The following is a 17,236-nucleotide window of genomic DNA, read 5'->3' as shown; positions in this document are numbered from 1 at the left end:
GTAACACACACAGAGTACACAGCTCAGTACACACTCAGTGACAGTGTATATAACTGTCTGTAACACACACACAGAGTACACAGCTCAGTACACACTCAGTGACAGTGTATATAACTGTGTGTAACACACACAGAGTACACAGCTCAGTACACACTCAGTGACAGTGTATATAACTGTGTGTAACACACACAGAGTACACAGCTCAGTACACACTCAGTGACAGTGTATATAACTGTCTGTAACACACACAGAGTACACAGCTCAGTACACACTCAGCGACAGTGTATATAACTGTCTGTAACACACACAGAGTACACAGCTCAGTACACACTCAGTGACAGTGTATATAACTGTGTGTAAAACACACACAGAGTACACAGCTCAGTACACACTCAGCGACAGTGTATATAACTGTGTGTAAAACACACACAGAGTACACAGCTCAGTACACACTCAGTGACAGTGTATATAACTGTGTGTAAAACACACACAGAGTACACAGCTTGGTACACACTCAGTGACAGTGTACATAACTGTGTGTAAAACACACACAGAGTACACAGCTCAGTACACACTCAGTGACAGTGTATATAACTGTCTGCAAAACACACACAGAGTACACAGCTCAGTACACACTCAGTGACAGTGTATATAACTGTGTGTAACACACACAGAGTACACAGCTCAGTACACACTCAGTGACAGTGTATATAACTGTGTGTAACACACACAGAGTACACAGCTCAGTACACACTCAGCAACAGTGTATATAACTGTGTGTAACACACACAGAGTACACAGCTCAGTACACACTCAGCAACAGTGTATATAACTGTGTGTAACACACACAGAGTACACAGCCCAGTACACGCTCAGTGACAGTGTATATAACTGTGTGTAACACACACAGAGTACACAGCTCAGTACACACTCAGTGACAGTGTATATAACTGTCTGCAAAACACACACAGAGTACACAGCTCAGTACACACTCAGTGACAGTGTATATAACTGTCTGTAACACACACAGAGTACACAGCTCGGTACACACTCAGTGACAGTGTATATAACTGTGTGTAAAACACACACACAGAGTACACAGCTCAGTACACACTCAGTGACAGTGTATATAACTGTCTGCAAAACACACACAGAGTACACAGCTCAGTACACACTCAGGGACAGTGTATATAACTGTCTGTAACACACACAGAGTACACAGCTCAGTACACACTCAGTGACAGTGTATATAACTGTGTGTAACACACACAGAGTACACAGCTCAGTACACACTCAGTGACAGTGTTTATAACTGTCTGTAACACACACAGAGTACACAGCTCAGTACACACTCAGTGACAGTGTATATAACTGTCTGTAACACACACAGAGTACACAGCTTGGTACACACTCAGTGACAGTGTATATAACTGTTTGTAACACACACACAGAGTACACAGCTCAGTACACACTCAGCGACAGTGTATATAACTGTGTGTAAAACACACACAGAGTACACAGCTCAGTACACACTCAGTGACAGTGTATATAACTGTCTGTAACACACACACAGAGTACACAGCTCAGTACACACTCAGCGACAGTGTATATAACTGTGTGTAACACACACAGAGTACACAGCTCAGTACACACTCAGTGACAGTGTATATAACTGTCTGTAACACACACACAGAGTACACAGCTCAGTACACACTCAGTGACAGTGTATATAACTGTGTGTAACACACACAGAGTACACAGCTCAGTACACACTCAGTGACAGTGTATATAACTGTGTGTAAAACACACACAGAGTACACAGCTCGGTACACACTCAGCGACAGTGTATATAACTGTGTGTAAAACACACACAGAGTACACAGCTCAGTACACACTCAGTGACAGTGTATATAACTGTGTGTAACACACACACAGAGTACACAGCTCGGTACACACTCAGTGACAGTGTATATAACTGTCTGTAACACACACAGAGTACACAGCTCAGTACACACTCAGTGACAGTGTATATAACTGTGTGTAACACACACACAGAGTACACAGCTCAGTACACACTCAGTGACAGTGTATATAACTGTCTGTAACACACACAGAGTACACAGCTCAGTACACACTCAGTGACAGTGTATATAACTGTGTGTAACACACACACAGAGTACACAGCTCAGTACACACTCAGTGACAGTGTATATAACTGTGTGTAACACACACACAGAGTACACAGCTCAGTACACACTCAGTGACAGTGTATATAACTGTGTGTAACACACACACAGAGTACACAGCTCAGTACACACTCAGTGACAGTGTATATAACTGTCTGTAACACACACACAGAGTACACAGCTCAGTACACACTCAGCGACAGTGTATATAACTGTCTGTAAAACACACACAGAGTACACAGCTCAGTACACACTCAGCGACAGTGTATATAACTGTCTGCAAAACACACACAGAGTACACAGCTCGGTACACACTCAGTGACAGTGTATATAACTGTGTGTAACACACACAGAGTACACAGCTCAGTACACACTCAGTGACAGTGTATATAACTGTGTGTAAAACACACACAGAGTACACAGCTTGGTACACACTCAGTGACAGTGTATATAACTGTGTGTAAAACACACACAGAGTACACAGCTCAGTACACACTCAGTGACAGTGTACATAACTGTGTGTAAAACACACACAGAGTACACAGCTCGGTACACACTCAGTGACAGTGTACATAACTGTGTGTAAAACACACACAGAGTACACAGCTCAGTACACACTCAGTGACAGTGTATATAACTGTGTGTAAAACACACACAGAGTACACAGCTCAGTACACACTCAGTGACAGTGTACATAACTGTGTGTAAAACACACACAGAGTACACAGCTCGGTACACACTCAGTGACAGTGTATATAACTGTGTGTAAAACACACACAGAGTACACAGCTCAGTACACACTCAGTGACAGTGTATATAACTGTGTGTAACACACACAGAGTACACAGCTCAGTACACACTCAGTGACAGTGTATATAACTGTGTGTAAAACACACACAGAGTACACAGCTTGGTACACACTCAGTGACAGTGTACATAACTGTGTGTAAAACACACACAGAGTACACAGCTCGGTACACACTCAGTGACAGTGTATATAACTGTCTGCAAAACACACACAGAGTACACAGCTCAGTACACACTCAGTGACAGTGTATATAACTGTGTGTAACACACACAGAGTACACAGCTCAGTACACACTCAGTGACAGTGTATATAACTGTGTGTAACACACACAGAGTACACAGCTCAGTACACACTCAGCAACAGTGTATATAACTGTGTGTAACACACACAGAGTACACAGCTCAGTACACACTCAGTGACAGTGTATATAACTGTGTGTAAAACACAGAGTACACAGCTCGGTACACACTCAGTGACAGTGTACATAACTGTGTGTAAAACACACACAGAGTACACAGCTCAGTACACACTCAGTGACAGTGTATATAACTGTGTGTAACACACACAGAGTACACAGCTCAGTACACACTCAGTGACAGTGTATATAACTGTGTGTAACACACACAGAGTACACAGCTCAGTACACACTCAGTGACAGTGTATATAACTGTGTGTAAAACACACACAGAGTACACAGCTCGGTACACACTCAGTGACAGTGTACATAACTGTGTGTAAAACACACACAGAGTACACAGCTCAGTACACACTCAGTGACAGTGTATATAACTGTGTGTAACACACACAGAGTACACAGCTCAGTACACACTCAGTGACAGTGTATATAACTGTGTGTAACACACACAGAGTACACAGCTCAGTACACACTCAGTGACAGTGTATATAACTGTGTGTAAAACACACACAGAGTACACAGCTCAGTACACACTCAGTGACAGTGTATATAACTGTGTGTAACACACACAGAGTACACAGCTTGGTACACACTCAGTGACAGTGTACATAACTGTGTGTAAAACACACACAGAGTACACAGCTCGGTACACACTCAGTGACAGTGTATATAACTGTCTGCAAAACACACACAGAGTACACAGCTCAGTACACACTCAGTGACAGTGTATATAACTGTGTGTAACACACACAGAGTACACAGCTCAGTACACACTCAGTGACAGTGTATATAACTGTGTGTAACACACACAGAGTACACAGCTCAGTACACACTCAGCAACAGTGTATATAACTGTGTGTAACACACACAGAGTACACAGCTCAGTACACACTCAGTGACAGTGTATATAACTGTGTGTAAAACACACACAGAGTACACAGCTCGGTACACACTCAGTGACAGTGTACATAACTGTGTGTAAAACACACACAGAGTACACAGCTCGGTACACACTCAGTGACAGTGTATATAACTGTGTGTAAAACACACACAGAGTACACAGCTCGGTACACATTCAGTGACAGTGTACATAACTGTGTGTAAAACACACACAGAGTACACAGCTCAGTACACACTCAGTGACAGTGTATATAACTGTGTGTAACACACACAGAGTACACAGCTCAGTACACACTCAGTGACAGTGTATATAACTGTGTGTAACACACACACAGAGTACACAGCTCAGTACACACTCAGTGACAGTGTATATAACTGTGTGTAACACACACACAGAGTACACAGCTCAGTACACACTCAGTGACAGTGTATATAACTGTGTGTAACACACACACAGAGTACACAGCTCAGTACACACTCAGTGACAGTGTATATAACTGTCTGTAACACACACACAGAGTACACAGCTCAGTACACACTCAGCGACAGTGTATATAACTGTCTGTAAAACACACACAGAGTACACAGCTCAGTACACACTCAGCGACAGTGTATATAACTGTCTGCAAAACACACACAGAGTACACAGCTCGGTACACACTCAGTGACAGTGTATATAACTGTGTGTAACACACACAGAGTACACAGCTCAGTACACACTCAGTGACAGTGTATATAACTGTGTGTAAAACACACACAGAGTACACAGCTTGGTACACACTCAGTGACAGTGTATATAACTGTGTGTAAAACACACACAGAGTACACAGCTCAGTACACACTCAGTGACAGTGTACATAACTGTGTGTAAAACACACACAGAGTACACAGCTCGGTACACACTCAGTGACAGTGTACATAACTGTGTGTAAAACACACACAGAGTACACAGCTCAGTACACACTCAGTGACAGTGTATATAACTGTGTGTAAAACACACACAGAGTACACAGCTCAGTACACACTCAGTGACAGTGTACATAACTGTGTGTAAAACACACACAGAGTACACAGCTCGGTACACACTCAGTGACAGTGTATATAACTGTGTGTAAAACACACACAGAGTACACAGCTCAGTACACACTCAGTGACAGTGTATATAACTGTGTGTAACACACACAGAGTACACAGCTCAGTACACACTCAGTGACAGTGTATATAACTGTGTGTAAAACACACACAGAGTACACAGCTTGGTACACACTCAGTGACAGTGTACATAACTGTGTGTAAAACACACACAGAGTACACAGCTCGGTACACACTCAGTGACAGTGTATATAACTGTCTGCAAAACACACACAGAGTACACAGCTCAGTACACACTCAGTGACAGTGTATATAACTGTGTGTAACACACACAGAGTACACAGCTCAGTACACACTCAGTGACAGTGTATATAACTGTGTGTAACACACACAGAGTACACAGCTCAGTACACACTCAGCAACAGTGTATATAACTGTGTGTAACACACACAGAGTACACAGCTCAGTACACACTCAGTGACAGTGTATATAACTGTGTGTAAAACACAGAGTACACAGCTCGGTACACACTCAGTGACAGTGTACATAACTGTGTGTAAAACACACACAGAGTACACAGCTCAGTACACACTCAGTGACAGTGTATATAACTGTGTGTAACACACACAGAGTACACAGCTCAGTACACACTCAGTGACAGTGTATATAACTGTGTGTAACACACACAGAGTACACAGCTCAGTACACACTCAGTGACAGTGTATATAACTGTGTGTAAAACACACACAGAGTACACAGCTCGGTACACACTCAGTGACAGTGTACATAACTGTGTGTAAAACACACACAGAGTACACAGCTCAGTACACACTCAGTGACAGTGTATATAACTGTGTGTAACACACACAGAGTACACAGCTCAGTACACACTCAGTGACAGTGTATATAACTGTGTGTAACACACACAGAGTACACAGCTCAGTACACACTCAGTGACAGTGTATATAACTGTGTGTAAAACACACACAGAGTACACAGCTCAGTACACACTCAGTGACAGTGTATATAACTGTGTGTAACACACACAGAGTACACAGCTTGGTACACACTCAGTGACAGTGTACATAACTGTGTGTAAAACACACACAGAGTACACAGCTCGGTACACACTCAGTGACAGTGTATATAACTGTCTGCAAAACACACACAGAGTACACAGCTCAGTACACACTCAGTGACAGTGTATATAACTGTGTGTAACACACACAGAGTACACAGCTCAGTACACACTCAGTGACAGTGTATATAACTGTGTGTAACACACACAGAGTACACAGCTCAGTACACACTCAGCAACAGTGTATATAACTGTGTGTAACACACACAGAGTACACAGCTCAGTACACACTCAGTGACAGTGTATATAACTGTGTGTAAAACACACACAGAGTACACAGCTCGGTACACACTCAGTGACAGTGTACATAACTGTGTGTAAAACACACACAGAGTACACAGCTCGGTACACACTCAGTGACAGTGTATATAACTGTGTGTAAAACACACACAGAGTACACAGCTCGGTACACATTCAGTGACAGTGTACATAACTGTGTGTAAAACACACACAGAGTACACAGCTCAGTACACACTCAGTGACAGTGTATATAACTGTGTGTAACACACACAGAGTACACAGCTCAGTACACACTCAGCGACAGTGTATATAACTGTCTGTAACACACACAGAGTACACAGCTCAGTACACACTCAGTGACAGTGTATATAACTGTCTGTAACACACACAGAGTACACAGCTCAGTACACACTCAGTGACAGTGTATATAACTGTCTGTAACACACACACAGAGTACACAGCTCAGTACACACTCAGTGACAGTGTATATAACTGTGTGTAACACACACAGAGTACACAGCTCAGTACACACTCAGTGACAGTGTATATAACTGTGTGTAACACACACAGAGTACACAGCTCAGTACACACTCAGTGACAGTGTATATAACTGTCTGTAACACACACAGAGTACACAGCTCAGTACACACTCAGCGACAGTGTATATAACTGTCTGTAACACACACAGAGTACACAGCTCAGTACACACTCAGTGACAGTGTATATAACTGTGTGTAAAACACACACAGAGTACACAGCTCAGTACACACTCAGCGACAGTGTATATAACTGTGTGTAAAACACACACAGAGTACACAGCTCAGTACACACTCAGTGACAGTGTATATAACTGTGTGTAAAACACACACAGAGTACACAGCTTGGTACACACTCAGTGACAGTGTACATAACTGTGTGTAAAACACACACAGAGTACACAGCTCAGTACACACTCAGTGACAGTGTATATAACTGTCTGCAAAACACACACAGAGTACACAGCTCAGTACACACTCAGTGACAGTGTATATAACTGTGTGTAACACACACAGAGTACACAGCTCAGTACACACTCAGTGACAGTGTATATAACTGTGTGTAACACACACAGAGTACACAGCTCAGTACACACTCAGCAACAGTGTATATAACTGTGTGTAACACACACAGAGTACACAGCTCAGTACACACTCAGCAACAGTGTATATAACTGTGTGTAACACACACAGAGTACACAGCCCAGTACACGCTCAGTGACAGTGTATATAACTGTGTGTAACACACACAGAGTACACAGCTCAGTACACACTCAGTGACAGTGTATATAACTGTGTGTAACACACACAGAGTACACAGCTCAGTACACACTCAGTGACAGTGTTTATAACTGTCTGTAACACACACAGAGTACACAGCTCAGTACACACTCAGTGACAGTGTATATAACTGTGTGTAACACACACAGAGTACACAGCTCAGTACACACTCAGTGACAGTGTATATAACTGTGTGTAACACACACAGAGTACACAGCTCAGTACACACTCAGTGACAGTGTATATAACTGTCTGCAAAACACACACAGAGTACACAGCTCAGTACACACTCAGTGACGGTGTATATAACTGTGTGTAAAACACACAGAGTACACAGCTCAGTACACACTCAGCGACAGTGTGCATAACTGTGTGTAAAACACACAGAGTACACAGCTCAGTACACACTCAGTGACAGTGTATATAACTGTGTGTAACACACACAGAGTACACAGCTCAGTACACACTCAGTGACAGTGTATATAACTGTGTGTAAAACACACACAGAGTACACAGCTTGGTACACACTCAGTGACAGTGTACATAACTGTGTGTAAAACACACACAGAGTACACAGCTCGGTACACACTCAGTGACAGTGTATATAACTGTCTGCAAAACACACACAGAGTACACAGCTCAGTACACACTCAGTGACAGTGTATATAACTGTGTGTAACACACACAGAGTACACAGCTCAGTACACACTCAGTGACAGTGTATATAACTGTGTGTAACACACACAGAGTACACAGCTCAGTACACACTCAGCAACAGTGTATATAACTGTGTGTAACACACACAGAGTACACAGCTCAGTACACACTCAGCAACAGTGTATATAACTGTGTGTAACACACACAGAGTACACAGCCCAGTACACGCTCAGTGACAGTGTATATAACTGTGTGTAACACACACAGAGTACACAGCTCAGTACACACTCAGTGACAGTGTTTATAACTGTCTGTAACACACACAGAGTACACAGCTCAGTACACACTCAGTGACAGTGTATATAACTGTGTGTAACACACACAGAGTACACAGCTCAGTACACACTCAGTGACAGTGTATATAACTGTGTGTAACACACACAGAGTACACAGCTCAGTACACACTCAGTGACAGTGTATATAACTGTGTGTAACACACACAGAGTACACAGCTCAGTACACACTCAGTGACAGTGTATATAACTGTGTGTAACACACACAGAGTACACAGCTCAGTACACACTCAGTGACAGTGTATATAACTGTCTGCAAAACATACACAGAGTACACAGCTCAGTACACACTCAGTGACGGTGTATATAACTGTATGTAAAACACACAGAGTACACAGCTTGGTACACACTCAGTGACAGTGTATATAACTGTGTGTAAAACACACACAGAGTACACAGCTCAGTACACACTCAGTGACAGTGTATATAACTGTGTGTAAAACACACACAGAGTACACAGCTTGGTACACACTCAGTGACAGTGTATATAACTGTGTGTAAAACACACACAGAGTACACAGCTCAGTACACACTCAGTGACAGTGTATATAACTGTGTGTAACACACACACAGAGTACACAGCTTGGTACACACTCAGTGACAGTGTATATAACTGTGTGTAACACACACACAGAGTACACAGCTTGGTACACACTCAGTGACGGTGTATATAACTGTCTGCAAAACACACTCAGTGATAATAATGTACACCCCTCCACACGCACACCGTGCTGCCTGTTCTAACTGCTCCCTTATCCAACCCTACTCTTTTCCTGCCTCACTGGCTGCTTTCTCTCTGTCTCTCTCTCTCTGTCTGTCTCTCTCTCTCTGCCCCCCTCATCAAGTCATAGAGGTTTACAGCATGGAAACAGGCCCTTCGGCCCAACTTGTCCATGCCCCCCTTTTCTTTACACCCCTAAGCTAATCCCAATTGCCCGTGTTTGGCCCATATCCCTCTATACCCATCGTACCCATGTAACTGTCTAAATGCTTTTTAAAAGATAAAATTGTACCCGCCTCTACTACTACCTTGGCAGACAGAGTGAAGGAAAATCCAAAGAGCTTCTATAGGTATGTTAGGAGCAAAAGGATAGTGAGGGATAAAATTGGTCCTCTTGAAGACCAGAGTGGTAGACTGTGTATGGAACCAAAAGAGATGGGGGAGATACTAAATGGGTTTTTTGCATCCGTATTTACTGAGGAAACGGGCATGGAGTCTACGGAAATAGGGCAAACTGGTAGGGAGGTCATGGAACCGTTACAGATTAAAGGGGAGGAGGTGCTCGCTGTCTTGAGGCAAATCAGAGTGGATAAATCCCCAGGACCAGACAGGGTATTCCCACGGACCTTGAGGGAAGCTAGTGTTGAACTTGCAGAGGCCCTGGCAGACATATTTAAAATGTCAATATTCACGGGGGAGGTGCCGGATGATTGGAGGGTGGCTCATGTTGTTCCGTTGTTTAAAAAAGGTTCCAATAGAAATCCGGGAAATTATCGGCCAGTAAGTTTGACGTCGGTGGTGGGCAAGTTATTGGAAGGTGTGATAAGGGATAGGATCTACAAATATTTGGATAGACAGGGACTTATTAGGGAGAGTCAACATGGCTTTGTGCATGGTAGGTCATGTTTGACCAATCTATTAGAGTTTTTCGAGGAGGTTACCAGGAAAGTGGATGAAGGGAAGGCGGTGGATGTTGTCCACCTGGATTTCAGCAAGGCCTTTGACAAGGTCCCTCATGGGAGGTTAGTTAGGAAGGTTCAGTCGCTAGGTATACATGGGGAGGTAGTAAATTGGATAAGCCACTGGCTCAATGGAAGAAGCCAGAGAGTGGTTGTGGAGGATTGCTTCTCTGAGTGGAGGCCTGTGACTAGTGGTGTGTCGCAGGGATCGGTGTTGGGTCCATTGTTGTTTGTCATCTATATCAATGATCTGGATGATAATGTGGTCAATTGGATCAGCAAGTTTGCTGATGATACAAAGATTGGAGGTGTAGTGGACAGTGAGGAAGGTTTTCAAAGCTTGCAGAGGGATTTGGACCAACTAGAAAAATGGGCTGAAAAATGGCAAATGGAATTTAACGCAGACAAGTGTGAGATATTGCACTTCGGAAGAACAAACCAAAGAAGAACGTACAGGGTAAATGGTAGGACTCTGAAGAGTGCAGTTGAACAGAGGGATCTGGGAATACAGGTACAGAGTTCCCTAAAAGTGACGTCACAGGTGGATAGGGTCGTAAAGAGTGCCTTTGGTACATTGGCCTTTATAAATCGGAGTATCGAGTATAAAAGTTGGAGTGTTATGGTAAGGTTATATAAGGCATTGGTGAGGCCGAATTTGGAGTATTGTGTACAGTTTTGGTCACCTAGTTACAGGAAGGATGTAAATAAGGTTGAAAGAGTGCAGAGAAGGTTCACAAGGATGTTGCCGGGACTTGAGAAGCTGAGTTACAGAGAGAGATTGAATAGGTTGGGACTTTATTCCCTGGAGCGTAGAAGATTGAGGGGAGATTTGATAGAGGTGTATAAGATTTTGATGGGTATAGATAGAGTGAATGCAAGCAGGCTTTTTCCGCTGAGGCTCGGGGAGAAAAAAACCAGAGGGCATGGGTTAAGGGTGAAAGGAGAAAAGTTTAAAGGGAATATTAGGGGGGGCTTCTTCACGCAGAGAGTGGTGGGAGTGTGGAATGAGCTGCCGGATAAAGTGGTAAATGCGGGGTCACTTTTAACATTTAAGAAAAACTTGGACGGGTTCATGGATGAGAGGGGTGTGGAGGGATATGGTCCAAGTGCAGGTCAGTGGGACTAGGCAAAAAATGGTTCGGCACAGACAAGAAGGGCCAAAAGGCCTGTTTCTGAGCTGCAATTTTCTATGGTTCTATGGTACCTCTGGCAGCTTGTTCCAGACACTCATCACCCTCTGTGTGGAAAAATTGCCCCTCTGGACACTTTTGTATCTCTCCCCTCTCACCTTAAACCTATGCCCTCTAGTTTTAGATTCCCCTACCTTTGGGAAAAGATATTGACTATCTAGCTGATCTGTGCCCCTCATTATTTTATAGACCTCCATAAGATCACCCCTAAGCCTCCTACGCTCCAGAGAAAAAAGTCCCAGTCTATCCAGTCTCTCCTTATAACTCAAACCATCAAGTCCCAGTAGCATCCTAGTAAATCTTTTCTGCACTCTTTCTAGTTTAATAATATCCTTTCTATAATAGGGTGACCAGAACTGTACACAGTATTCCAAGTGTGGCCTTACCAATGCCTTGTACAACTTCAACAAGACGTCCCAACTCCTGTATTCAATGTTCTGACCAATGAAACCAAGCATGCCGAATGCCTTCTTCACCACTCTGTCCACCTGTGACTCCACTTTCAAGGAAGTATGAACATGTACCCCTAGATCTCTTTGTTCTGTAACTCTCCCCAACGCCCTACCATTAACTGAGTAAGTCCTGTCCTGGTTCAATCTACCAAAATGCATCACCTCGCATTTGTCGAAATTAAACTCCATCTGCCATTCGTCAGCCCACTGGCCCAATTGATCAAGATCCCGTTGCAATTGGAGATAATTTTCTTCACTATCCAACCAATCTTGGTGTCGTCTGCAAACTTACTAACCATGCCCCCTATATTCCCATCCAAATCATTAATATAAGTGACAAATAACAGTGGACCCAGCACTGATCCCTGAGGCACACCGCTGGTCACAGGCCTCCAGTTTGAAAAACAACTCTCTACAATCACCCTCTGGCTTCTGTCAAGAAGCCAATTATGTATCCATTTAGATACCTCACCCTGGATCCCGTGAGATTTAACCTTATGCAACAACCTACCATGCAGTACCTTGTCAAAGGCCTTGCTAAAGTCCATGTAGACAACATCAACTGCACTGCCCTCATCGACCTTCTTGGTTACCCCTTCAAAAAACTCAATCAAATTTGTGAGACATGATTTTCCACTCAGAAAGCCATGCTGAGTGTCCCTAATCAGTTCTTGTGTCTCTAAATGCCTGTAGATCCTATCTCTCAAAATACCTTCCAACAATTTACCCACCACAGATGTGAGGCTAACTGGCCTGTAGTTCCCAGGCTTTTCCCTGCAGCTCTTTTTAAACAAAGGCACAACATTTGCCACCCTCCAATCTTCAGGCACCTCACCCGTGACTATCGATGATTCAAATATCTCGGCGAGGGGACCCACAATTTCCTCCCTAGCCTCCCACAATGCCCTGGGATAAACTTCATCAGGTCCTGGGGATTTATCTACCTTGATGCGCTTTAAGACTTCCAGCACCTCCTTCTCTGTAATATGTACACTCCTCAAGACATCACTATTTATTTCCCCAAGTTCCCTAACATCCATGCTTTTCTCAACAGTAAATACTGATGAGAAATATTCATTTAGGATCTCACCCATCTCTTGTGGATCTGCACATAGATGACCTGTTGATCCTTAAGAGGCCCGAATCGCTCCCTTGTTACTCTTTTGCCCTTTATGTATTTGTAGAAGCTCTTTGGATTCTCCTTTGCCTTTTCTGCCAAAACAATCTCGTGTCCCCTTTTTGCCCCCCTGATCTCTCTCTTAACTCTACTCCTACACCCTCTATACTCTTCAAGGGATCCACTTGATCACCGCTGCCTATGCGTGTCATGTACCTCCTTCTTCTTCTTGACCAGGGCCTCAATATCCCGAGTCATCCAGGGTTCCCGACTTCTACCATCCTTGCCCTTCACTCTAAGAGGAATGTGTTTACCCTGAACCCTGGTTAACACAGTTTTGAAAGCCTCCCATTTACCAGACGTCCCTTTGCCTTCCCACAGACTCCCCCAATTAACGTTTGAAAGTTCCTGCCTGATACGATCAAAATTGGCCTTGCCCCAATTTAGAATTTTAACTTTTGGGCCAGACCTATCATTCTCCATAGCTATCTTAAAACTAATGGAATTATGGTCACTGGTCCCAAAGTGATCACTAACACTTCTGTCACCTGCCCTTCCTTATTTCCCAAGAGGGGGTCAGGTTTTGCCCCCTCTCTAGTCGGGCCATCCACATACTGAATGAGAAATCCCTCCTGAATACACTCAACAAATTTCTCTCCATCCAACCCTCTAATACTACGGCTGTCCCAGTCAATGTTGGGCAACTTAAAATCTCCGACTATTACCACCCTATTTTTCTTGGAGCTATCTGTAATCTCCTTACATATTTGCTCCTCAATTTCCCGCTGACTATTTGGGGGCCTATAGTACAATCCTATCAAAGTGATTCCCCCCTTCTTATTCCTCAGTTCTACCCATATAGACTCAGTGGGTGAACCGTCGGATATTTCCCCTCTCAGTACGGCCGTGATGCTTTCCCTAATCAAAAGTGCCCTCCCTGCCCCTCTCCCACCCTCACTCTCTCTCTCTGTCTCTTTCTCTCTGTCTCTCTCTCTCTGTCTCTTTCTCTCTGTCTGTCTGTCTCTCTCTCTCTGTCTGTCTTTCTCTCTCTCTCTCTCTGTCTGTCTCTCTCTCTCTCCATCTCTCTCTCTGTCTGTCTCTCTCTCTCCATCTCTCTCTCTCTCCCTGTCTGTCTCTCCATCGACCCTATCGAATCCTCGAATCATCTCAAACCCCTTCGATTAGACCCCTCCCCCCTTCCATGGAAGCTTCCAGACTGGAGGGAACACACGCCCGGCCTACGCGACCCCCCCTCGGAGTTTAACCCTCTCAGGCTCACGTTTAGAGGTGACTTTTCTCCAGGTGACAACAGGCTCAGGACGTCCGGCGGCCAAACACAGGAGAAGGATGTTGCTGCCCTCATTCACCGTGACATCGGAGGAGATATTCACAATCCGAGCCGGAACTGGGAAAGGAAAAGATACAGCGTCAGTAATGTTGGATTTATGTCACATTATCAGTAACCCCCACAGCTTCCCTCCTGGACTTGCGGGCTGTCCTGTCTGGAGACAATACACATCTCTTTAACCTGTGCTTAATGCTCCCTCCACTCACATTGTCTGTACCTTTAAGATCTGGTTGGTTGTAGGGATTCGCATTCTAATCAGTATTCTGTAACTTGATTTTGTGTCTCTGTGCCCTGTTTGAGAGCAGATTTCCACTCCATCTGACGAAGGAGCAGTGCTCCGAAAGCTTATGGTATTTGCTACCAAATAAAACAGTTGGACTTTAACCTGGTGTTGTTAAAACTCTTACTGTGCCCATCAAACACTCCCAGGACAGGTACAGCACGGGGTTAGATACAGAGTAAAGCTCCCTCTACACTGTCCCCATCAAACACTCCCAGGACAGGTACAGCACGGGGTTAGATACAGAGTAAAGCTCCCTCTACACTGTCCCCCATCAAACACTCCCAGGACAGGTACAGCATAGGGTTAGATACAGAGTAAAGGTCCCTCTACACTGTCCCCATCAAACACTCCCAGGACGGGTACAGCACAGGGTTAGATACAGAGTAAAGCTCCCTCTACACTGTCCCCATCAAACACTCCCAGGACAGGTACAGCACGGGGTTAGATACAGAGTAAAGGTCCCTCTACACTGTCCCCATCAAACACTCCCAGGACGGGTACAGCACAGGGTTAGATACAGAGTAAAGCTCCCTCTACACTGTCCCCATCAAACACTCCCAGGACAGGTCCAGCACGGGGTTAGATACAGAGTAAAGCTCCCTCTACACTGTCCCCCACCAAACACTCCCAGGACAGGTACAGCACGGGGTTAGATACAGAGTAAAGCTCCCTCTACACTGTCCCCCATCAAACACTCCCAGGACAGGTACAGCACGGGGTTAGATACAGAGTAAAGCTCCCTCTACACTGTCCCCATCAAACACTCCCAGGACAGGTACAGCACGGGGTTAGATACAGAGTTATCGGGGTCGTCGCTACCTTGCACTATCAGGTAGACCTGGATGGTGTGCGGCTGGTCCATGGTTTGATAGGAGCAGGTGTAGAGACCCTCATCATACACATCGACCGGAGAGATCTCGATGCTGTACTCCAGATCACTCTGCAAACCCAGGCTGACTCGAGAATCCATCGACCACTTGTCTCTCCCAGCGTACATTATACTGGAACGATTCAGCCAGGCGACCCGCGTGACATTACTGTCAATGTAACAACTGCAGGGAGAACAGAGAGAGAGAGTGAGGGAGGAGAGGGAGAGAGAGACAGAGAGAGAGAGAGCGAGGGACAGAGAGAGAGAGACAGAGAGAGAGAGACAGAGAGAGAGAGAGAGAGAGAGAGACAGAGAGAGAGAGACACAGAGAGAGAGACTGAGAGAGAGAGAGAGACAGAGAGAGAGAGACAGAGAGAGAGAGAGAGACAGAGAGGGAGAGACAGAGAGAGAGAGACTGAGAGAGAGAGAGACAGAGAGAGAGAGAGAGAGACAGACAGACAGAGAGAGAGAGTGACAGAGAGAGAGAGACAGAGAGATAGAGAGAGAGACAGAGAGAGACAGAGAGAGAGAGACAGAGAGAGAGAGACAGAGAGAGACAGAGAGAGAGAGACAGAGAGAGAGACAGAGAGAGAGAGTGACAGAGAGAGAGACAGAGAGAGAGAGAGTGACAGACAGAGAGAGAGAGGCAGAGAGAGAGAGAGAGACAGAGAGAGAGGGACAGAGAGGGAGACAGAGAGAGAGAGAGTGACAGAGAGAGAGAGAGACAGAGAGAGGGACAGAGAGGGAGGGACATAGAGAGAGAGACAGAGAGAGGGACAGAGAGGGAGGGACAGAGAGAGAGAGAGTGACAGAGAGAGTGAGTGAGGGAGGAGAGGAAGAGAACAGAGAGAGAGAGGGAAAGAGTGAGAGAGAGTGAGAGGGTGAAACGGAGAGAGAGTGACAGAGACAGAGAGTGACGGAGGAGGGGGAGAGAGAGTGAGTGAGAGTGACAGCGAGTGAAAGAGAGAGAGAGAGAGACAGGAGACAGGGGAGGATAGTGGGAGGAGGATGGAGGGGTAGGGGGGCGGGGATGAGGGGGATGGGGAGGGGAGGTGGGGGCTGGGGGAGGGGGATGGGGATGGGGAGCGGGGGAGGGGATGGGGAGCGGGGGAGGGGATGGGGAGCGGGGGAGGGGATGGGGAGGGGGAGCGGGAGGGGGGAGCGGGAGGGGGGGATGGGGTGGGTGGGGGAGG

At 45.1% G+C, this 17,236-nt stretch overlaps 1 protein-coding gene across 1 annotated transcript in view; it reads right to left on the bottom strand.

Moving 5' to 3' along the window:
* LOC144490240 (igLON family member 5-like) overlaps positions 1–16,227 on the bottom strand; it is a gene marked incomplete at both ends in the record, with an annotated part of 38,749 nt that extends 22,522 nt beyond the window's left edge. Inside the window, 2 exons of the mRNA XM_078208032.1 lie at positions 14,824–14,949; positions 15,995–16,227. Of these exons, the coding sequence (XP_078064158.1) occupies positions 14,824–14,949; positions 15,995–16,227 (359 nt within the window). The remainder of the gene's footprint in view (positions 1–14,823; positions 14,950–15,994) is intronic.
* Between the last annotated feature and the right edge of the window lie 1,009 nt (positions 16,228–17,236).

The sequence above is a fragment of the Mustelus asterias genome, unplaced genomic scaffold (assembly GCF_964213995.1).
Source record: "Mustelus asterias unplaced genomic scaffold, sMusAst1.hap1.1 HAP1_SCAFFOLD_3058, whole genome shotgun sequence".
Taxonomy (NCBI): domain Eukaryota; kingdom Metazoa; phylum Chordata; class Chondrichthyes; order Carcharhiniformes; family Triakidae; genus Mustelus; species Mustelus asterias.
This window is presented reverse-complemented; position numbering and strand designations above follow the sequence as displayed.